We start from the raw sequence: 24,892 nt of genomic DNA, 5'->3' as shown, positions 1-24,892 counted from the left end.
TCTACCCTATTTACAGTATGGTCTATTCTGTTGAGTTTTTATTGCAGGAGAAGCTAAATCAAGGATGCCTTTTCAGTTCAATCTTTCTGCTACACAAAAACTATATTCCAAATTTTAATGATGGAAAATATAATATGGTATTTAAACGCTTTGCAAATGTATTTGTTTTTCTAAGTTAAATACCAAAGAATCAAAGATAATAGCCTCTTATAGTCAGAGCCAATCGAGTGTCCATCTTTGCCTTCAGGTGAGAATACCATGTGTGTGTCTCGACTGGTTTTGCTGTTTGGGCTGCTGCTATGTGTGGGGGCTCAGCTGTCCAACGGCCAGCACTGGTCCCATGGTTGGTACCCTGGAGGCAAGAGAGAGCTGGACTCTTTCGGCACGTCAGAGGTCAGGATCAGTGTTTGTGTGCCAGTTTTCTCATTCAGTGAACATTTCCCGTTAAGATTGAAGAGATTCTTCACCTCTTTACTATTCTCTCATATTCTGGATCTCACTCTCTTTGTTTCTTAGATTTCAGAGGAGATTAAGTTGTGTGAGGCAGGAGAATGCAGCTACTTGAGACCCCAGAGGAGGAGTATTCTGAGAAACATTATTGTAAGTGAACTAATGGTACCCTATCCAGTGCTGCAGGTTGAATAAATAAAAGTAATATGAGCTGCCTAATGTCCCACTGTAATCAAAGGGGTGTGCTAACCAGTTATGGTAGATAGGTAATTAGCTGATCAATAGCTAATGTGTTATTTACCAAATATAAAACCCATGTCAATATAATTTCTTTGATCAACACATGATCAATGTTTTTCGTATACAAATTTGGAGCAAGATAATATAATCACATCATCTACTCTACAGCACAGGGAGTCTTAATCTGTTTTGTCTTTACAAGAATGTGTCTTCACACAAACACAGAAGTTGTAGTATAGCTATTTATTAAGTCTATTAAGTATAGTGTATCTGACTCTCATGTATCACCTTTCACAGTTGGATGCTTTAGCCAGAGAGCTCCAGAAGAAAAAGTGACAACTTTCCACTCTACACTGCTTTTCTACCTGGTGGACCTTCTTCTTCAGTGTCCTTTTCCTGACGTGAAACAGCTTTATGTTGATCATCTGACCTCTTCTATTTGTTATGTTTGTCAGTAAAGTTGTTTTCCAACATACATTGATTTTCCCTGTGGCAAACAAATGTTGACATTGTAATGTCCCAAAATAAAGTATCTATTTTGATATGAACTTTTTTCATTTTTTATGTCCAAGATTGTCTATATGTGTATGGTAAAAAATCAATCAAATAGGCTATATTTTGATAATTTTTCAATTAGTTTTTTCATGGGGATACCTACATTCAATAAAAAAAAATGAAATACATATATTAACCCAGTGGTTTTATAGGCTGTGTCTCGCAAATGATCATTTTGTATGACATTTAAATTATACTTTTCTAAGGATTATCCCAGTGACTGTAAAAAGAAGATTATCCATAGATGTATAACACATCCATGCAGGCAGGATTTTCCTTCACAGCAAACACCAACGTGACGTCACTGCGCAAGAACCAAACCGTAGGGCAAAACATGGACGGCAAAAGTGTCTGTACTCCGCTGCTTGCGAAGTCAGACGCTCTAAATAACACTACTAGTACCCCTAACGCGGCTTCTGTCACAGATGCTGACAAAGTAATAAACACTAAAATAGATAGTACCCAGGTTAAAGGTGAGTTTTGTCTAGAACGTGAAAATGCAGCCGTATGGTGTCCTCTAATGCCGAGCCAACGTTAGCTTTTTAGCTAACTGGCTAGCCAGCTCGACAATCGAATGAGCTGATTTAGCTTCTTAGCTAAATGCGCTAATGTCAACTATATAACGTTAGCTGTAACCTTTGGAGTTAAACCGGTTCGTGCGTACATGACTCGTAAAAGCTATCGCCCACGAAATCCTTTGACCACACTAATAGTGAAACCATACAAAGTCAAGAGGTTGCTCGTCTTCCGAGGTCCGGAAATAGTTGGCCAGTTGCTAATTGTGTTGCGAACTAGTGTCTGCAAACTCAGCCCCAACCCAAGCAGCTAACGCCAGTCACAAACCAGTGGTTAAGGTTAGCTAGCTGGTTGGGCAGCTAGCATGTTTTGGTAGCGGAGGCCAACCAATAACTAGCTTTACCATTGGGTATGGGTGACATTCAATTGGATCATCTCTCTGGCAACAGCTGGTAACTTGAATTAGTCAAAGCAATGGACTGCAATACACTAGCTATTGGCAAAATGTACAGTCTAAAATGTAGTTGCGTAAAAATATGTAATTTCAGGTTGGTGGTGAGTTTGAAGGCTCTCAGACTGACGTTAAAATGGCCATCTGTCCCGCACTTGGTGGTCTCGCTTACCAGTAGAATACTAAAACTCTCAAGATAAGGGTGTGAATAGAAAATCTCATATTCAAACATATAACGTTGAGATACAGTACCCACAATCTCTGTTCTCTTGATAACTGCTACTGTGATTATCATTTGGTAAGTACAGTATTTGAAATGTATCCGCAGACATGAATATTTCGGGCTGTAGCTTTACATATCAAAGTGTGCATTATTGTCCTCATGGCAGTGCTTAGTTTATTTGAGCTATAGATATATTTTACATAGATAGGCTACAGAGGGAAATGCTGTATTTTAGTGCATAATTGTTGTACTGCATTACATTGGAGAAAGTTACAATTCTGCCATCATACTAGTATTGGAACTCAAGATATTTTGAAAGTATTACATAGCTCTTTATTCCAATGCCTTATTTTTCATAACCTCAGTTTCACACTAGATAGGGCTGCAATGGTCATTTCAGTGTTGATTAATATAACAGTAGTTTTTGATAATTGGTCAGTGATTTATTTAGTGAAAATTTATCAGAATCAAATATATAATGTACAATTATATTGTGTATATAAAACAAAAGCGAGCACATCTTGCATTTGAGACAATAACAAATATTTTTTTTACTGAATAAATTAATATAAGACAATTGATTTAAAATCAGTATATTTTTATGACTGACTATTTGAGTAATCAAATTATTATTTCAGCTCTATTTACAAATTTTCAGTCGCCACCAGTCATGTCCTTTGATTAGCTCAATACAGCATATTGTGTCGAACCATACAAATTATGAAGATGTATTAATAATTGCCATAAGCATGTAAACAGATTGAGTGTCACAGTAACATCTCAGTTCCTGTTTATTGATTTCATTTGAATATAATATCTAAACATGAAAATTCACAAACAGCAGTTTTGGAAAGATAGCCAGACTCATTACCAAATCTTTCCCCATACAGTTGAGCTATTATGAATAATACTCATCCATAGTGTTGTTGCAAGATGTTACACATTTAGTTTCAAGTGAAAATTAGCAGAGCACAATATACTTTATTGATGCGATCATGGCAAAGCGGCTGACCTCTTCCTGCATGAGAAGGCTGCATCAATGCAGAACTGCAATGAAAAATTAATATTTATTAGACAGACATTGACTAAGTATAATTAATTTACTCAAGCATGAAACCACAATTTTCTCCCATGTTAGCAATATGCTACAAGTGTGGTTTTGTTGTATCGAACTGTAGGATATGAAGTGTTGAGTTTGAATAATAGTAGCAATTTTTATGGCAATTTAGGAATTTTAATTATTGTAAGGACCTAGTTTACTGCTGTCCCAAATAATCCTTTAATACATATGTGTATATATAATGTTATACAATGGATAACATCTTGCTTTAAATATGGTCTAAGGGGATGGGTGCATCTCTTTCTCACTTTTGTCATGTGCAGAATTCCTGGCCTACAAAGACAAACTGATTTTGAATGTTGAATGAGACCTTTCTCACATTCAGACAATGGAAATTGTAGGAATTAGCATTTAATTCTGCAGCTTTTAATTTTTCAAAAGTCAAGTAATTTGTCTTCATATTTTAAAATAAATAAGGCACAAAAGCACCAGTCTGATTTTTAAGTAGTTTAACTGTATGTTATCTAATATAGGTTTGCATTATATAGAACTGTGTAAGTGAACAATGAATTAATGAATAACTGTAATATAATATGTTGATTATATAGCCTGTTGTTTGTTCATCATGCTCAAATAATCTTCCATTCTGGCTCAATTGTAACGGTGAGTATATACTGCCACACAGGAGACACGAGTGAAGAGGAGCTACTAAAGGCTCTCCTCACCGACGACTACTGCCATGTGTGTGAGGCTGTGCTGCTCTTTGATTCTCAGCGGCTGTCCCACTACGAGGTGTGTGCTACTTTCCAGGCATTAGTCATGGAACTGCGGTTCAGTTTTATTGCCCTCGCAAGGTCAGAGCCTTTGTAATAATGTCTCCCGTATCCCCCACTGCAGGGAAAAAAACACGCTCAGAGACTCAAGGTGTACCTGCAGGCCAAGAGAGGCGAAAAGATGAACAAAGAGTCCACAGCACCCCAGGTTAGCAGTCATTTAGACATTTTACACTTCACATGTAGGTGCAATCTTTAATCTGTAACATTAAACAATGACAGAAGAATCAACATCTATCTATCTTCTATCTATAAATTGCAGGAACGTCTGTCTGTGTGTTATGCGCATATCTCTCGAACCGTTAGTCCAATGGATTTCAAACTTGACAGGTGTCTTGCTACGGGCACGAGTAAGTGCAGTGCCAAATTTGACGTTTGGATTAGAAATGCAAAAGCACAACCAGCTAGAGACAACAAGTGGCAGCGAGACATATCTGTATACGTGTGTCCATGTTGGGGGGGAAGGTAACCTGCACATCACACGCAGACGCCACATGCAGAACACTTTACAACAGCGGGGGGGAGTATTTTCCTGCAATTGTATTTAATTGCTGTGAGCTGGCAGAACATAACGTAATCTCAGAGATTATTCCTTCACAGCGCTGTGCAATGCGAGAAAATTGAACCGGGCAGACACATCAGTTTTCATCAGACTCACCCCAGCTTAATTAAAGGTCCCATGACATGGTGCTCTTTGGATGCTTATATATAGACCTTAATGGTCCCCTAATACTGTATCTGAAGTCTCTTTCCTGAAATTCAGCCTAGGTGCAGAATTACAGCCACTAGAACCAGTCCCACAATGAGCTTTCCTTAGTATGTGCCATTTCTGTGTCTGTAGCTATTGAGGAGGAAAGAGGGGGGACAAGGTGGAGGGTGGGGGTGTGGCCTTGACCAGCTGCCACTTTTCTCGTCTGAAAGCCATGATGTCTCTCTCTCTCTCTCATGGGTTGGCCAAATTCTCTGGGCGGGCAAAGCAGAGAAAGGGGAGGTAACCTTTCCCCCTGATGGCCTCATAAAGAGAAGATTCCTGATTGGTCCATCTGAGCTTTCATTTTTTCAAAGGCAGAGCAGGATACCCAGGGCTCGGTTTACACCTATCACCATTTCAAGCCAATTGGGGACTATAGGCAGGCTGGGGGAACTCATATTAATGTTAAGTGAAATTTTCATGCCATGGGACCTTTAAGTCTACTGCTACCTTACAACACTAATAACATTACCGTCGCCAAAATACCCCGTGAATCAAATCCCCTACTTCACCGTTAACTGTCAAGCCACTAAACCTGTATGGAAATGAACACCTCTGCTGAAATGTTAAATGAACGATCATACGACACGAGACATCTCTCTCTCTCTCTCTCTCTCTCTCTCTCTCTCTCTCTCTCTCTCTCTCTCTCTGCGCGCACACACACACACACACACACACACACACACACACACACACACACACACACACATACGGTCCAGTTCTGGTGGTTGATGAACGCAGATATGTGCTGATTAGCTCTCATAACGGGCCGGGTGGGTAGCACACTGCCATGAGTCCATGACACTAATGTCTGATTACTCCACATTTTCATTGTGATATTTTGTGATTACATTCATAATCTGCAGGTAAATATAGTAGCACAATGTCCTCTAATTTAGAAGTACACTGTAAGTCAGTAATAGGCTATACAGTGGAGTTGCATATTAAGTGGTTTGGGGTCCTTCTTTAAGTAATTTTGGGGTTCAATTTGGTTTAGAAGAATTCTACAAGCAGCAATACCACAGGCCAAGCAATTGGCCCGTTCCAAACAGGCACATTTTCAACGGGCACTGCGCTACTAAACCATAATGCTGCAAGCATTTCATGGTAAGCATTCTAATAAGGGCCGTAGCTTTAGTGATATCCTTCTTTATAAAATATGATCACATAAGAGAGAGGTGCACAGAGAAGATGTTCTCGTTCTTTATTCATTGTTTTGTTTTCAGTTTACATACTTTGTCAAGAAGCATATATCTGTCTCTTGACAAGTCTTGTGGCTGTTTTTTGCAGCGGATCATGACTACTAATAAGGACCATTTCTGTGAGCTGTGTAACATGGTGTTTAGTTCCCACGTGGTGGCAAGATCACACTATGAAGGCAAAGTCCATGCAAAAAATCTTCGTAAACAAGGCATTCAGCCCCCAGGCAAGTGTGGGTTGTGTGATGGAAACGTATTGTAGTGATCTGAATTTTAATATTTACACGTTAAAAGTAAATTCTGTCGACAGTATGATTTAACTCTCTGCTTAAGCTAGCTCAAACCCAAATTAACTTAAATTGATGATTTTTCGTTGCAGTTATAGACAGATACACGGAGGTGCGTACTTTACCAAGTCTGACTCGGGATCCTGATGATGCTGACCAGAAATCAGCCCCAAAAGGTAGCATGGAGCATCTTCTGGACCCAACAGCCACCACAACTACCCCAAGCACAGAGGTTGATCTGAAGGACCCTAACAAGTACTGTGCCCTGTGTGCTGCTTCCTTCAACAATCCCCAAATGGCTTTGCAGCACTACAATGGACGCAAACACCAGAGGAATCAGGCTAGACAGGAGCTGCTCAAAGAGCTCGGAGACGATGTCCAACAAGGTAACACACGCTCCTGGCTGTCCGCAAAGCAGTAATAATACAAAGGGCATCAGACCCCAGGAGTCCGGCGCAGTGCGCACTCCACATAAAACGCCACATTATATCACTTCCAACAAGCTACACAGAGAACAATGAGGGCAAAACAACATCGTGCAACTGTTTTACCCGAATATTCTCTGGTCCAGCTCAGCTAAAAACACAACACAGAATCTGTAAGAGTGTCGTTCGTTACAGAGCCTGTTTGTAACCGTTACGTTAGTACAGTTAGGCTACCGACAACGTTATCTTTGCATCACCTGTTCAGGTGACTGGATGAACCATCTGTCTATCACGACCGCCATTGTTGTTTTTAATGAAAAGCTGTTGTCACGCACACACTCTTCGCCCGTCGTCTTTTACTTTCCCTTTTAGCTTTTAGTTGTTCTTCGTTTAATATCCTTCTTTTTTATGATGGCACCGCCCCAGTATCAGCCAGAACTACAGCAGATAACTTCTGAAGTACAATTAGAATACAATTAGGCCTATAAAAATTAATCTACTGTTACCCTTTACCTGGCTGGATACACTAACACAGGCTTTTCCGGTTTTATGCCGAAATCTGTGACCCATCAGAATTTGTGATCTGTAGCGCCGTTTACCAAGTTCAAGTTCCACTTTATTTATCCTTAGAAAAGGAAATTTGGTGAGCAGCAGGATATCTAGAAAAACACATACACATGTCAGCAACATTATAAACACAACACAGGACACACATTAACACCGTCAATGGAGACACTCCTTCCCCAAAACCAATGACAGAATCCAATTGGACAGTACACAGGTCACTATGTTATAATGAACAATGACGGGAATAAATTAATAAATAAATTACATTTACTGTATAAAAATTTCAAAAGATGTCACTCAAGTGAATTCAGGTTCCTAATAGACACAGGAATAAAAGAATCCCTGGCACCTTTAGTTCTTAACATAGGCACCGTAAAACGGCGATCTGAGGGGAGCAGATTAAACTCCCAAAGAGTGGGTGGTCAGGGCAGTTTAAAATTTGGTTAGCCTTACCCCTGACCCGTTTTTCATATATATGTTGCAGCTGTGATAGCTGTACCCCAACCACCTTAGACGCTACATTTACCAGCTTTGTTAGCTCACGCTTATTGGTCATTGGAAGACCACTATACCACACCAAAATACAAAATGTCAAGTCTGATTCAATAAAACACTGGTAGAACAAAGTCATCGGAGTCCTGCACACGCTGAATGATTTCATCTTCCTCAAGAAGAAAAGTCTCTGTTGGGCCTTTTTACAGGCAGCATCTGTGTTGCTCTCAAAAGATAATTTACTGTCAATGATGGTTCGTAAATGTTTATATTCATCCACTGTCTCAACATTCATGTTCTGGATCACAGTTTGTGAAACATTGTGCTGTGCTGTAAATAATAAAATGTGATCACTGATGCTGTCTTGCCTCCTTTCCCACCTCTATGTTATTTACAGCCGACTCCCTGATGTGTCAGATGTGTAGCGTGCAATTTAATTCTGTGCAGATGTACCAGGCCCACATGCAGGGAAACAAACACCAGATTAGGTAAGATCAAGATAAATTTCCTGACAAACACTTCATGTCCATTGTCATTGTGTCATAATTTATACTGCACTTAAAATGTAATCACTGCTATACTGTACTTCAACTTGTTTTTCTAGATCTTTGGCAAAATGAAAGCTCTATTAAGTGACTTCTTTGATACTTACACCAATTGAATAGCATCCTAATTCCTGTTTACATGTTCTTGACCAGGGAGAAGAAGGTTGTTGATCTGTGCAAATCCCAACAAAAAGACTACAACACGTTTGCAGATGAACTGGCAGATTACATTCAGGTTCAGAAGGTGCGTGGAATCATCCCCAAGGCCAGTCAAGTCCTCCCTCTGGGTGACACTCAAAAAGAGGATGAGGAGGAAGAAGAAGAAGAGGAGGAAGCATTAAACACGGGGGATATCATACAACTGAACAAACCTATGCCCAACCTCCCTCCCACCTCTAACCCTTCTCATCACCCCCGCCCCGGCTGTTACTATCCAGTTGAAGGGTGGCGTCCTCCGTACGAGGGCCCTGCCTGGCCGTCCCGTGGCTGGGATTACAGCTGCCCTCCTCCAGTCCTCCCAGGCTCAGACTCTCCACTGTTCACTAGTCGGCCCACAAAGAGAAGGAGGCACAGGAAGCAGTCAAGCTCCTCCTCGTATACTACTTCATCATCTTACTCCTCCTCCTATAGCAGTAGCACAAGTGACAGTGACGACAGTGAATACAGACGCAGAGGAAAGAGACGGATTAGAAGATCCAGGAAGGAAAGAGACAGGAAGGCAAGACATGAGGACTCAGACAAGGAGGAGAAGAGGAGGAAGCGACGGAGGAGGGAAAGAGATAATGACTCAGAAGAGAGGAGAAGAGAGGGATCTGGAGAGTCAGAGCAAGAGAGGAGGAGAAAAAAGCGAAAAAATCACGGCGAGCGGAGAAGGCGAGAAAAGAAATCCCGGGAGGAGGACTCTGAGGCGGAAGGAGGGGAAAGGGTGATGGACAATTTAATGCCAGAAGACACGATGGGCAATAGAAAAGAGACTGACGTGCATATTCAGGCTGAAAGAAATGTTGAGCATGGGGAAGATGGACAGGACAAGCATGCCAAACCTAAATACAGGAAAGAGAAGAAGAAAACAAAGGAGAAAGTAGACACTAGGACAGAGGAGGAGAAGCTGTGGGATGACTCCATCCTGGGCTGTTAAACTCAGAAGGCCCTGTTAAACTTTGTCTGCTGACATTTAGGCAAAACATTAAGTTATCATGAGCATGACTTCTCATAAACAGTCTATGTTAAAATAATCTTTATAGCAGTTAACAAAAGAGTTTTTACTATCTGCTCTGACAGCCCCATAGTGTTGTTCTCCATAGACGTGCTAGCTGGCTAGCCATGTTTAGTCAACTTGTATTTGTAAGGAATGAAAGAATTGCATTTGGAGGGGTTTCTTAAACACATCCACAACTATAATAGCTTTATTTTTCACTACGACACTTATTAATATCTTAGATTGAATTAATTTGCACATCTTTATTAGCTGTTGGCTGTAATATTTAAGATGTCTTATTTTTTTGCCTATCTTTTGGATTATCAAGAAGTCCTCTTGACCTCTTAATACATCAATATGTTGCTGTATTTGTGCTTCTGGCAAGGACTTGATAGATTGTGATCCCTTTAGCAGCCTGTGGTTGGCACTGTTGAGCTTCATTCAGAGCATCAGTAAAGCAAATAAAAGCTTATAGATGTTAGAAGCTTAGTCATTATTTTTCTTTAAGCTATGTGCTTTAACTCAGAGGCACAAGTTGAAAGAAGCTTATCAGAGTTCATCTCTGATGGCCTAGACAGGTTTAATGTGTATGTTGTAAATAATGGAATGATACAACTACAACCCCAAATTAGAAAAAGTTGAGACAGTATGGAAAACACAAATAAAAAAAGAAAGTAGTGATTTCTAAATGTACTTTGACTTGTATTTCATTGCAGACAATATATATATATATATATATATATATATAAAATACTTCATGTTTTGCCTGGTCAACTTAATTTAATTTGTAAATATACATCCTTTCTTGTCATTCAGACCTGCAACACGTTCCAAAAAATGTTGGGACAAGAGCAATTTAGGGCTAGTAATCAGGTAAATTGGTTAAATGATGATGTGATTTGAAACAGATGATGTCAACAGGTGATTGTAATTATGATTTGGTACAAAAGCAGCATCCAAGTAAGGTCTAGGCCTTTAGGAGCAAAGATGGGCCGAGGATCGCCAGTTTGCCAACAAATACGTGAGAAAATTATTGAAATGTTTAAAAACAATGTTCCTCAAAGAAATATAGGAAGACATTTGCTTATTTCACCTTCAACAGTACGTAACATAATTAAAAGATTCAAGGAATGTGGAGGAATTTCAGTGCGTAAAGGACAAGGGCGCAAGCCTAAGCTGAACAACCGTGATCTCCGATCCCTCAGGCGGCACTGCATCAAGAATTGTCATTCATCTATAAGCGATATCACCACATGGGCTCAGGACTACTTTGGCAAACCTTTGTCAAGTACCACAATACGTAGTTACATCCACAAATGCCAGTTAAAACTGTACTGTGCCGAAAGGAAGCCCTATGTTAAGTGTCCAGAAGCGCCGTCGACTTCTCTGGGCTCGGAGGCATCTGGGATGGACCATCGCACAGTGGAAACGTGTACTGTGGTCAGATGAATCAGTATTTCAGGTATTTTTTGGGAGAAATGGACACCATGTACTCCGGACCAAAGAAGAAAAGGATCATCCAGACTGTTACCAGCAACAAGTCCAAAAGCCGGGGCCTGTCATGGTATGGGGTTGTGTCAGTGCCCTTGGCAAAGGTAACTTGCACTTCTGTGATGGCACCATTAATGCTGAAAAGTACCTAGAGATTTTGGAGCACAATATGCTGCCTTCAAGAAGACCTCTTTTCCAGGGACGTCCATGCATATTTCAACAAGATAATGCAAAACCACATTCTGCACACATTACAAAGTCCTGTCTGCGGAGGAAAAGGATACGGGTACTTGACTGGCCTGCCTGCAGTCCCGACCTGTCTCCAATAGAGAATGTATGGCGCATTGTGAAGCGTAAAAATGCGACAACGAAGATCCCGTACTGTTGCCCACCTTAAGACTTGTTTGCAGCAAGAATGGGACAAATTACACCTGAAACACTTCATCACTTGGTGTCTTCAGTCCCTAAACGTCTTAAGTGTTGTGAAAAGGAATGGCAACATTACAAAGTGGTAAATACTTTACTGTTCCAACTTTTTTTGAAATGTGTTGCAAGAACCAAAATAGGAATTTTTTTTTTTTTTTTTTTTTTTGAAAAACAATAAAAATCATGAGGAACACATTACATTATGTGCTGTTGTATTGTCTGCAATGAAATACAAGTCAAAGTACATTTAGAAATCACTACTTTCTTTTATGCGTTTTCCGTACTGTCCCAACTTTTTCTGATTTTGGGGTTGTATAATAAGTTGTCTGTTGCACATCAAAACTATTTTGAAAAAATAAGAGTTGACATTGCCCTAGTCTAGAGTGCATTGTCTGCATGTGTTATGGATGGATTTGCACATCCTAGCAGCTCACAAAGTATTTGGGGTCAGACAGGTGCAAAGGTTCAAATGAGGACAGCTCTTTACAAACTTCAAAATTTATGTTCAGATGCAGTCTGAAGAATTGAACAAAGGCAGTCTACAGTATTTAAATGTGACTGAAAAAAGGCAAAGTTGTTGCAATTAATTCCAATTTCCAACTGTCCTCTTGACTCATAAGGATCCACTCAAAATATAGCTTTTTTTATTTAGAACATATTTCTAAATAGGTCCTGAACAGTGTAAATGCCTAGGCTGGACCAGACTCTGTTTGATCTTATTGGCACAGCATACTTATGCGTGCTGTTATTTGGACCACATTGCAAAACTTTATCAGTAAGTGCTTCGCAAGTTTCTATCTAAGGCAGCTTCATGAATTGACAGAGGGCTTAATTGGCTATGTTAAAAACTAGATTTCCAGAAGATTCAGGTTTTAGGTTAGCTTGCACTATGGACTCTGATAACCGACTAAAAACCTGCTCAAACAGGCCTGCAGATTAAATATCTTTAAAAAAAACATTTGTTTAAGATGTGTTACAGTGCGTGGACTAACTGTAGAGTCTGGCATTTGTGTGGTTTATTGCTGATCCTGAGAGCAGAATGGTGCGCAATATGTGACTCTTTGGAACAGGAGAACACAAGATTCAAGCCAAAATAGTGTTATACATCAAAAACATGCACGCAGCTCGTAGTGAGTTTTAAAGTTAAGTCGTTGTTGAAAAAACTTCAATGTCAGCTTGGTTACTGTTCAAGGTACCGGTGTGGATAGCAGAGGAAACGTGAACGAGCGAAACATTCTGAATGGAGGTCTCGACTTTAAATAGTATTTGTTTAAAACGTTGCTGCCAATGACAATCAAACAAACTCTTAAATCTGTGACGCTTACAATAATATGGACATGAAGTGTCTTATCTGAAAATACTAAACTAAAAAATAGCTGATGAGAGGGGCAGGGAAATGAAATAAGAGGCAAACTTCTCTGCAGGCTGCTTTTGACTCGGAGCAGTCAGACCAACAAAAGCTTGATAGCTCAGCGATGTGTAACTAGCAGCTCTGAAGCCCCCTGAGATCTCCTGTTTTCAAAGAATCCTGTGGTCTCGTTCCCTGTCTCGCTCGAGTCTCCGACCCCCGTAGAGCTATAGGGTACCCACATCCTCTTACTTTAAGACCCCCACCAGACCTTTCTACACCCTAACCTTTCATGCACACACAAAATAATCCTGAGACAAAAAATTCCACAGAAAACACTCTTTAAGCGCAAATTAGGTTAACAATAAAACAACTAGCCAAGGCCAGAAAATCCTCTTTATTAAGGCAGTTCTGAGGATAATCCGACATTTGGACAGTCAGTCCTCATTTTAAGGGCAGAATGGCAAAATAACTAGAAATGCCAATAAATGGGACGTATTACTTTTAATGTGGAGTAAAGAACATAAAATTTGGTTTTTAAGTAAGATATCAACTGCAACAAAATCTTCAGTTCCTCCTCGGCACTTTCTAATGCAGCGTACCTCCGTAAGTCATTGCTGTTCATAAATCGCAATATTGTTCACATATTCAGGTTCAGGCTTGATGAAAAGACAGTGTCAGCCTCAGTCTTTGGAATATCCACATACAAATTTTAATGCTAAAACTACCAGTTTATTAATCGATTTTTCAGTTGTTAGACAATTCATTGACACAAATTTGGATAACCCGGTTTATTCTCACTTGTGCAAAAATGCCATTAATGCTGCTTTTCTCTGTTTTATATCATTGTAAATAAAGTGCCTTTGTTGACTGATATTTGGCAACAATTTGAAGACGTCACCTTAGGCTCTTGGAGATTGCGATGGTCATTTTTCACTGATTTCTGACATGGTTAATCGATTATTAGACACATTACTCAATGCAGAAAAAAATTTGTAGTTGCAGCCCTAACAGACTCGTTCCAAAGTCAGGTGTTTCTAAAAGTCTTTTTTTCATGTGTCGTGTCAGTAAGTGGCGAATGAAATTGAACTGGCATGCATGCATACTGTACACATCGATCTGTCACCCCTGCGTTATCACTAAGGACAGAATGAAGACAGTTGGGGCCTATAATAGATTTGTGCCGAAATTACCTTCTACGTCATTAGGAAATTTAGGAAGTACATGTCGTCATTTGATATTTTTAAGCATGTATAGGCCTAACACAAAAAAGAAATGAGTTGGGGACATTCATTATCAACTGGAGAAATTCAGAGGACAAAAATGCCATACTAAATATTAAACATATTCAGTTTGTTAAACTAATTGAGAAATATGTTCAGTCTGTTGGAATAATTGACAATGAAGGATTTCACTATTGAACTTTTTTACTGCATTTTTTCCTTAATGAATTGAAACAAATGTAGCTTTTAACAGAAGATAAGCGATAATATTAATGAATATGATTTGTTTTGACAAAATGCTTTGCGTCAGTTTGTCACACAGAAATCGAGCCGGGTTTTGTTGTAGTGCTTTCTTAATTGTGTCTTGATATATTTTATACCCCATACTTTATGCAAAGTTAAATAAGTGATAATAAAGAACTGAAAAGCTGTATACACACACACACACACACACACACACACACACACACACACACACACACGCACCAGTGAATATCTAACAGTAATCTACAGAAATGTGGATTAGGGTATGTTTCACTGATCCTTTGTTCCCAGTACCTGAAGTTTAGGCTCTGTACATTGGTGCACCCTCGCCGTGCTCCGCAGCAAAGCTGCATAATGTAGAACTCTGCTGAGCTCTAGGTCACGCACCTGGGCAGAGACCACAGCACTTCAAACGTCTGCTCTGTGAATAAACAACTTTTTTATTGCTTTATTGCTTGATATGTGCTATCATAGTTCTGATAAAAGTTCACCACAATTTCAGCTGTTTGTCATGATCACTGTATGTTGAACTGCATCTTTCTCTTTTAACAACCCGCATCTCTGAGGGGTAAACACAATTGTTATTTGTTGAGTATGTATGTACTTTTTAAGTGAGTCAAGAATGTCAAGACAGATGATTAGCATTGCTTTGTCTGTTAGGTTTTATGCACATTTAAAATTCAAACTTCGTGTGTGTGTGTGTGTGTGTGTGTGTGTGTGTGTGTGTGTGTGTGTGTGTGTGTGTGTGTGTGTGTGTGTGTGTGTGTGTGTGTGTGTGTGTGTGTGTAAGTCCCTTGGCTGGTGTATGGCCCTGTCTGATAGGCCCTGTGTGTGTGTGTCACACTGGGGTGTTACCTTGACGACTCAGGGCCCTGTCAGCTCAGTTCCTCCCATCATTTCTGACAGACCGATAGCAGGAAAAGAAACTATCAGCACCGTCCCTCAGCTATTAGTCAAGCGACACGGCTGGTATACACACTTGAGACCGGACAAAATGATTCTGCTGCCGCTGGCGTGGACACTGTTGACGGTATCGCTGTGGACATCAGGTAAGACCACTAAGTTTCTCAGATGTTTCGTAAGCCTCAGGCGTTCTGAGGCGTTCTGATGCGTTCTCAACATCATACCTCAGTCAGGGGCCTGTAGCGAGGGATATGTTGTTGTCCACTCTCAGAACTGAAGCTTGTCTGATGTTTAACTTAAATCATGTCTACATTTATTAAATGCAGTCATAACCGTAGCCTGTGCTGAATGGTGACATTTGTTTTTAATAGTCCAATAGATGATGCGGAAGGTTTAAACACACTAAGTACAACGCCATAGCTTTTTTGTTCATTTGTTATAACTGTAATGCTCAAACTGCCAGTTAATATAATTTCATATATCTGAATTAAACAATTGTACTAGTATAATTTTTTGATCTTATGCAACGACATCCATGTAATGTGTACAATCTGGATTAAAGGTTCAGTGATGATAAATGATGAGGGTAACAATACACTACCTGTATGTGCTCTGCGTTAGGTCTATATACATTTTTTTATTTACATTTATTTTGTTTTTTTTATATAGATCCTAGCTCCATCAAGGCATTGAAATGGATTGTATATTTTTACTGTATAGGGAAACTCGTTGGATAAACATGAAATCAATTTGGTGTGTTCTTGAACGTCACGCAATTTGTGCATTTCATACATGTTGGGCAGAACGGAATGATCATCCAAACGACGTAACAGGGAGCCTTAACCTTTCGAATAATGGAAGCTTTTGAATTTCTGCTTACCTTTAGGTATTTCATAAGACTAGTGATTGCAACAGGTATATATATATGCCTACATACCTGACTGAAAACAAATCAAATGCCAAGTCAAATGTCTTCCTATTTGGCAATTTCAAAGTGTCACCTTCACAGAGTTTAAAATATGTTTCTTCATAGTTTGGCTTCATTTCCATTCTTGCAACACTTTTGGTGATAGTTGTGTTTCTATGCTGTATTTCTAGTTATGTTTGTTCACTCTGCCTTGCTTGAAGCACAAGTACTTCTCTGTGCTTTAACTTTACAATTAGTTTTTATTTTGTTAAGTAGGATAGACTGCACATGCGCTGTTGCCTAAGGCTTTTCCTTAAACATTTCTGAACACCAAATGATGGAAAATTTGTCTTGAGACATCCAAAAAAGTAACCTTTTTGAGAAAATACACAATTCTTGGGAGTTTGGGCATTTGGCCTTGACTTTGTTGTCGTGTGTTAGAGCCCCGGCTGTTAACAATATATGACCCTAAAGTCCCATACAGGACTTAATGAGTTGTACAAGCATGTGCCTGTTGAAATTTCAAACATCCCTCTATTTCCTCTCCTAGGTTCGAGCCAGATCCTGCTGCAAGAACCCGTCAACAGTCTTTATCCCAAGATCCTCAGTACAGAGGATATTGGGTGTGACTGCGCTAACATCTCCTGTGACTCTGTCTACTGGTTCCGCAGTATTTCCAACCACGGCAAAGTAGAGTTCCTAGGCCAATGTACCATCGTACGTCCTACATATGGGTTGAATGTGGACACGGCACGATTCAAATTCTTCTCGAAGGGCCCGTCCTTTACGCTACGCATCATCAATGTGACAACAGAGGACGCAGGGATTTATTCTTGTGTTCTCAAGAGCAGGAAAGAAAACAAAGAAATATGGAAGCCTGGGACTCTTCTTCTGCCGGGAGGTTTGTATGCTGAAATCTCAAGCGCTTCATTTACATTAGTTAAATATGAAGTGAAATATCAAGCAGCTGTGAGAGTTTCAGTGCATCTGTCTGAATTAAGGTGGCAGACGAGGACTAAATATTTTAGAGGCTCAGTGCAATCTATACCAAACCTCTGCATTTAAATCTGGTGATCTATGACATTGTGACTACAAATAATTATGTGCCGCTATGTACCATGTTGAGTTAATCGAAAGAAGTTTGTCTCACGTCGCCCTCTCTTCTTATGTTTTACAGTATAACTCTCCACTACTATACTATAACTCTATGATGTGTTTATCCTTTTTCTCCGGAGTTATTAGTTCTGACCAAAATCTTAAAAGTTTGTCTTGCAAACCTCGGTGCGGCTGTCTTATACAACCACATAGACTCAGTGGACACTAGAGAACCTTGATAGCACTCAACACAGTGACTGCTGTTGTTGCTTTTGTTAAGAGATATAGATAGATAGATAGATAGATAGATAGATAGATAGATAGATAGATAGATAGATAGATAGATAGATAGATCTTATTTTTTTATTTTTATTTTATTTTTTATTGATCCCAAAAAATGGGAAATTACGGTGTTACAGCAGCAAAATATCAGACACACAGCACACATACAGAATATACATTAAATAATAGGATACAGTACAATACACATGTAACAGGCATGAATGATAAATATTATAGTTTTCATAGGTGTTACTTTGTATTGTGGTTGAACACTTCCTTTTGACTGGCTGGTGCCGCCTTTCCAGATGATGGATAAAATGAAAATGACATACTTACAATAGATGTATCATAGCTATTTAGATACGTGTGTAGCGTCTATTCATCAATATGTGAATGTATTTAAGCTGAACTGTCCACAGCCCTAATAGGACTGTACTGGAGAGTCACATGCAGGCAAACAGCATACATTATGTACAGTATTTGTTGAGAGAATTGGTTGATGAGATCCTAGTCAGGATAGTTTTTTTTATGATGGATAAAGCTGGAGAAATGGGAACAGGTCAGAAATTACTAGGTTCTCCTTGATTCTCTCTCTTTACACTCTCGCTTCACTGCTGTTTAGTCATCACTTGTCTTTATGGTTGTTTGGTGTTTATCCAACAGTGATCCCTCCAACATTACCTCCTAAGGCAAAACCAACCAAACCACCAGTCAAGTCAGTTTGTCGCTGCTCTAAGAAGAATTCTTCACAGGGTAAGTTGTTAAGGATTTTTCTTTAAAGGAAAAAATAGCACATGCGCACGTTTGTGGTGGTGCGTAATTAGTATGATGCTCTGCTGCTTACAAATTTGATGTTATATGTGTCTGATATATACAGTAAGCATTTTTGTCAGTGAATATGTAATGTAAAAGTACAAATCTTGTGCATTTTACTAGATTGCGATGATGTAAATACAACCGGCTGTACTAAAAGAAGAAACTATCTAATGATTGATTATATCACCTGCCGATACAATGCAACAAGTTATAAGTTATTTAAATAAAACCATTTATGTTTGTTTTAGGCTGTGGCTCCCTGTTTCTGTGGCCGTTGGTTGGACTTATTGCGGCCCTTGCTCTAGGTCTCATCTGCACACTGTACTACTTCAGCCGTGAGTAGTCCTTGGTCGATACAGCACATTATGCTCACAAATGGTTGTCAAAGTTGTTGAATAGCTTTGAAATGTAAGAGTTAAAAAAAATATTTGGTTGTATATCTGAGTGTTTCCTTTTGTTTGTACACGTTTTTGCTTATAGGGCTCCCCAAAAAATGTCGGCACCACTTTGTGAAGTAGGTAGATTACTACAAATGTTGAAAAGATCAGTTATTTTTTCTGTATAATCAAAAAATAATAATTTCTGGATTCCGTCCAATACTTTAATCTCTTTCTTTGTGTTTCACCATGAAGGAGGCGATAGATGACCCAAACACTGCATCTACAGCTAATCTCTGAATCAAAGTATGTACCTAATGTGTGTCATTGTATTTATTTATATAGAAAACATTTACCATACAAAACTGTTTCCCGGTGTGGTGGTTTCCAATGTTAATGCAGTGTATGAATATTGAAAATCTTTCACATCCACTAACACTTGCCTCTGTCATTGCAGTAGCTGGAATGCTCCCTAAAGTGATCCCTGAAGATCTCCTCTGCTTACAACAACCTTCTGCTGACGTCACCTTTATTAACAGTGAAATGTGCGCCAGTCAGAGAAGAGTTATATGTTTTCAAGAGCAGCAACCATGTAAAATAGCATTAGGGAGTGTGGACTAGTAGCAGCAGAGATGCCACTTCACCTCCTGGACACTGCTGAGATGCCCTTGAGCATGGCACCGAACCCCTAACCCCTAACTGCTGTCCATGGGCAGCCCCTTCACGCCGACATCTCTCCATTTAATGCTTTTGTATAGTTCCTGTTTGCATATGTGTGTATATTTCGGGCATGTGTGTGTGTAATGTGCATAAACAGTGAAACATTTGAATTTCCCCCGAGGGATTAATAAAGTATGTCTTCTTCTTCTTCATATATTGCCTTTTTTATTTTGTTACATATATTACAAGACAGCTCAATAGCTTCACCACATGTAATTATAATAAGCTCTTTGTTGTAACTTCTGCTCTATAATATTTTTTGATTTGTCAATATGCAGATGACATCATCATTTATCCAGGTGCTTTTTCATTTCAGCAGATCTGTGATCTGTAGCTTTTGGTTTTTAGTTTATTATTATTAAATCAAAACCAAACCGGCAGTACTTTTTCTCAAAGCCCACACCTAATCTGTTTATTTACATACAAAACACATAGATCTTTAAACAGCTACATGGAAATACAGTATATGTTCATTTGCTTTTTGCTCTCTTTTCAGTATTTATTTGTTATTCATAGTATTGCCAAGTGTTTTGTTTTAAACTGCACTGTGAAGTGGGTTTTCTGTGAGCATAATTCTCTTTAATCAATAAAATTGTATATTTTCAATCAAGTGGTAACTCTTCTTTTTATAGGCGATACAAGTTATCCTATTATCCTATAAAAAAATTCTCTCTTTTTTTTTATAATGATTCAGTGCCTCGTTACATCTAGATAAATGCCAAAAGGTAGAGTTACCCACAGATTAGTAAAGCGTTGACACCTTGCTCAGGGACACCTTTGCAACAGCAGGAATGATACAGGTATAACCTCAGGGTCAAATGCTGTGTGTGTCTCCAGTGAAAGCTTTGACTTGTGCTCAGATAACTAACAAGTCCTGTTTCAGAATGCTTGCAATATTGCATCGTACATGTAAACAATTTCTGTTCACGCGTATGGAAAAGAAGAGAAAGAGGTTTGGAACACATCCATTGTCAATATTGTGTTTGGCGGAAGTTGAGTAGGTGAGTGACAGAGTTTGGTTTCTTCCTTTACCTTTGATGTGTAAACTTGCATCACATTCAGTTTCTGCTAAACTGCCTCCTGTACGTGCCAACATGCTTTATTGTTATAATCCTAAATACAGGCAACAAAGTCATTTTATAGCAAAGTGTGTGCTGTCTCTCTCTCTCTCTCTCTCTCTCTCTCTCTCTGTGTCACACACACACACACAAGTAACATATGCACACCTGTGAGTTTGAGGAGTGTGAAGAAACGACTGAGTTGGTGGTTGTTCGGGTCTCAGGGAGTGTGCGCGACCCTTTCCTGTGTGCTGGAGAGAGAGAAGAGACAGAGCCGTGTTCACTGAGATACTATCGCTTCGCTCAGCTTTGAGCTCTTCATCTAGTCTCTGAAACAAAAAGACCACAAAAATACCACAGACCGAACCACAAGCATAGACAGAGACACAGTGAGACAGAGAGAAAGACAGAAAGAGCGTTACACTTTTGAAATGAGTACTGTAAGAAATAAACCCTGAAAACTTCAAGACATCTAAAATAGTGTTAGGGAGTGTGGATTAGTAGATGCACAGATGCCAGTGCACCTCCTGGGCACTGCTAAGGTGCCTTTGAGTAAGGCACCGAACCCCTAACCCCTCACTGCTCGGGGCGCCTGTCCATGGGCAGCCTCTTCACTCTGACATCTCTCCATTTAACAGTGAACCCTGAAAACTTCAAGACATCTCCTGTTACAGTGTGTTTTATATGCTATAATACAATATTATAAAATTATATTACCAAATGTGTTTGATTACAGTGTACATGGTTTAGTAACACTTAACTTGAAGGTATCTACATAAGAGTGACATGACACTGTCACAAACACATGACACTGTCATAACACATGAACCCTAACCCTAACCCTAACCATAACTTGTCATGACAAAAACCAAATGACACCTAGTGACATAAGTGTTATGTCATAAATGTTTATGACTTGTTTATAATGTTTATGACATGTTCATGAAAGTGTCGTGTCACTCTTATGTAGATACCTTCAAGTAAAATGTAACCCATGGTTTTAACTGTGTGTGTGTGTGTGTGTGTGTGTGTGTGTGTGTGTGTGTGTGTGTGTGTGTGTGTGTGTGTGTGTGTGTGTGTGTATGTGTGGGAGGGACAGGGTATGTATTTGTTCATTTTTATATCATAAGTTACTATTGTAGTCAATTATAAGGACAGTAAAGGAACACATTTGATGAATTCCTGTAAATACAACATGGGTTAAGTTAAATGAACAAAATCAAACAAAAAAAGCTTCATCAACACTCATTTTCACGTAAAACTGTTTACTATATGTTTTACAACCAAGATAACAAGAGTTACCAGCTGTCAGTATAACACAATACAGTACACCAGCACCACAAAATGCATCCTCCAAAAAGACGATAAAGTTGAATCAACCCTTTTAAAGAAGAAAATAGAATATTATAACCTTTATGATGGTAGGATTTTGTTGCATCATACAACTTGAGTTATGCCAGGTCTCCCCAATAATTTAACAACTGCATGTATAGTATTTTATAATCACTCTATGTCGATGCTTGAGAAAATAATTCTTTTGTGTTCTTCAGTTCCAGGAAACATGAATGAATGCAAATGTCAGCAGTGGATGTGTAGGACGTCTAATACATATGATTTACTTCTGCTGTTGACAAGGTGTGGATAATTAACACACAAGACTGAAATGCATGTAGAGAACTGTACACAATATATTTTGTGTGTGTTGTTTCCTGCATCTTCCTCTGATAAGTATATTCCACATTATTTGTAGTTCTTTATTTGTGCATATAATAAAAGAATAACATTATAGTAAATAAAATGATCTGTTAACATGTTAAATCCATAGAGAAACATATGTATGTTAATATTGGTGTTTAAATGTTAAGTGTTTATTTTTTACTTCTATTTTTGTTTATATACGCCTTACTATTTATTTTTTACTTTCTCTATTTATCTGTATTTATTTCTGTCTTTGTGTTGCTGCAACAACCAAATGTCCCCTCTGGAAAACAATAAAAGCTTTTCATATCTCTTAAAAGTTTAAAATGTTAAACAAAAATACACCCTACACTAATAAATTGTACATGAAGACATTAACTTCTGTCACAATTTCAGCTGAACAGTCAGTTCATCTCAGAACAACAGAAGCATAAAAGACAAAGGAGCATATGCAATATGCAATATGTGGCAGATCAGTTAAACTGAAGCATAATCACATGTAACTACAATTTATTGTAAGCATTTTTTATTTTAATGTATAGTTATATACATATATATATATATATATATATATATATATATATATATATATATATATATATATATATAACAAAAGACACTTGTGAATTCATCATGTGAGACACAGTTTCACATAGGCATATGTGATAATATATGTGGAATGTGGGACTAAACATTTAAAAATGAGATAGTTTGTTCATGTTCATGATTATAAAGATTACATATAAAAGACGTATCAGATATATCAGTGATAGGTTCTGTAAAATGCAACAGTTTCACATTTAAATGATGAAACAAGACACACCAGCATATTAAGGACACAAACTGCTTATGTGAATGCAAAGCAACAATGTCGAATAATACAAATACCGTGTGGTGAAATCCTGTAGACAACATATTGTGTAATATGTCAGCTTATGCTTCACAGGATCAACTTTCGTATATTTTTAAAGGTTTAATTTGTCACACGTTTAACAATAAAAGTCACAAACTGAACAAGGGTCTGCTGGATGAGTACCCTGCACACAGTATATTCACATATGATAAAAAAAAAACTGTGAATTATTTCTTCTGAATAAATCAAACATAACACAATCAACTTTTCCCACTTCCCAATTAGACATGTTTTTTTCTTAGCAAAAGGTAAGTATAAATATGGAAATTATTTCCAGAAACCCACATCTGCAATGCTAACAGTAAGATAACATGTATTTGTGTACAGGCACCTGCATGTGTTCAAACTTCCTCCATTTCCGAGCTCTCCATTTCTACTTAGTCCTCTTGTTGCGCTTGGTTTCCTTTTCATAACTTCATATCCCATAATGCCAGGAACCGCCAGTACAGCAACAGAGCAGTGACGCGTCAGTCAAAGTGATGAAGAAATGGTGAACAAGCACCTGGTATTGATGTTGATTTACTGGTATTAAAGGAGTTGCTATTTTCAGATTGTAAAAATCTCTCTTCTAAATTCATTTGAATGTCAAGCTATGCGATGGTACTGTACAGGGTACTCTCTTTCTCACTGGCTTTCCCTGGTCACCCACTACACACACACACATACACACACACACACACACACACACACACACACACACACACACACATATATGTTAGTTTCAGGTTGGAGACCCCCCTGTGTGACTAAGATAGGGAAGCCCATGCAGGTGTGTTTGTGAGTGACTCAAACCTGAAACAGAGAAATGGAAAGGTAAAGTGGGCCAACTGAGAGCGATTTGACTGGGTCTTCCCTATAACACAAAGCATCAACAGAATCCCCTGCTTACTGACACCTGAACCTGGTTTCCATCATGGTTTCATTTGAAGTGGGTGTCAAAATAATGTATTAAATAACAAAGACCAAAGTTAAGTTAATATTTAGCATCTGCATTTTGAGGAAATTGTGTGGCGGGGCGAAGAAAATGCTCTACAGTACAGGTAAATGAGACACAATATTGTCACTCCCCTTTCTGTCATTTAAGTCTCCCTCTGTTGGTTTCTCTCTGTCTCTCTCCTCCCACCCATGGAACAGATAAATCGCCCACTTACCATTACTAAATCGGTGCATTTACTTTCCATCACTGAACAGGAAATAGGACGGGCTCTTAGTTCATCTGAAGGGAGTTTCACTTCCCTTCAACTGTTAGACAAGCTTTCACATCAAGTGACAGATAGCACTGTGCTTAATTGTTGCTAATGTAGAAGCTATGTACGTTGTTGTTAATGGAAAATGCTGTTTTACATACTGGGTTCTATTTACGTCTCTATTGGGTGTGCTAACTTTTTACTTACCAGTCCAATACAGCTTTACATGGGCCACAATACATCAGATGTCCAACATGTCCAGTAATCTGAACCTGTAGTGTAAGCCATTCATTTAGAAGGTAAATGCACAAAAAAAGAAAAAATTATTTTCTACTTTGGCGCCCTTGCATCTTCAAACTCTGCCTTCATTTTGATCTTTGTAAAGTTTTGTG

At 38.8% G+C, this 24,892-nt stretch overlaps 3 protein-coding genes across 4 annotated transcripts; all 3 read left to right on the top strand.

The window, feature by feature from the left end:
- The first annotated feature begins 255 nt into the window (after window positions 1–255).
- On the top strand, window positions 256–1,026 carry gnrh2 (gonadotropin-releasing hormone 2). The gene is made up of 3 exons (XM_028575867.1): window positions 256–393; window positions 517–600; window positions 988–1,026. The coding sequence occupies exons 1-3, from the start codon at window positions 259–261 to the stop codon at window positions 1,024–1,026; spliced, it is 258 nt and encodes an 85-aa protein (XP_028431668.1). The 5' UTR covers window positions 256–258.
- A 515-nt stretch (window positions 1,027–1,541) lies between these two features.
- zmat1 (zinc finger matrin-type 1) lies at window positions 1,542–10,271 on the top strand. Of its 2 annotated transcripts, none has more exons than XM_028576127.1 (7): window positions 1,542–1,718; window positions 4,181–4,287; window positions 4,393–4,476; window positions 6,370–6,505; window positions 6,658–6,951; window positions 8,447–8,537; window positions 8,748–10,271. In XM_028576127.1, the coding sequence occupies exons 1-7, from the start codon at window positions 1,580–1,582 to the stop codon at window positions 9,730–9,732; spliced, it is 1,836 nt and encodes a 611-aa protein (XP_028431928.1). In that variant the 5' UTR covers window positions 1,542–1,579; the 3' UTR covers window positions 9,733–10,271. The 2 variants fall into 2 exon arrangements, with proteins under 2 accessions (XP_028431928.1, XP_028431929.1); XM_028576128.1 differs by lacking the exon at window positions 1,542–1,718 and adding an exon at window positions 1,921–2,510.
- Window positions 10,272–15,438: 5,167 nt separating this feature from the next.
- Window positions 15,439–20,250, top strand: cd8b (cd8 beta). The gene is made up of 7 exons (XM_028576535.1): window positions 15,439–15,593; window positions 16,905–17,255; window positions 18,395–18,484; window positions 18,796–18,882; window positions 19,028–19,061; window positions 19,180–19,230; window positions 19,382–20,250. Exons 1-6 carry the CDS (start codon window positions 15,539–15,541, stop codon window positions 19,187–19,189), a joined length of 627 nt encoding a protein of 208 aa, XP_028432336.1. The 5' UTR covers window positions 15,439–15,538; the 3' UTR covers window positions 19,190–19,230; window positions 19,382–20,250.
- Window positions 20,251–24,892: the final 4,642 nt, after the last annotated feature.

Source organism: Perca flavescens, chromosome 4 (genome assembly GCF_004354835.1).
Source record: "Perca flavescens isolate YP-PL-M2 chromosome 4, PFLA_1.0, whole genome shotgun sequence".
NCBI classification, from domain to species: Eukaryota; Metazoa; Chordata; class Actinopteri; order Perciformes; family Percidae; genus Perca; species Perca flavescens.
Note: the sequence above shows the minus strand (reverse complement) of the source record. Positions and strands in the feature narration are given on the sequence as shown.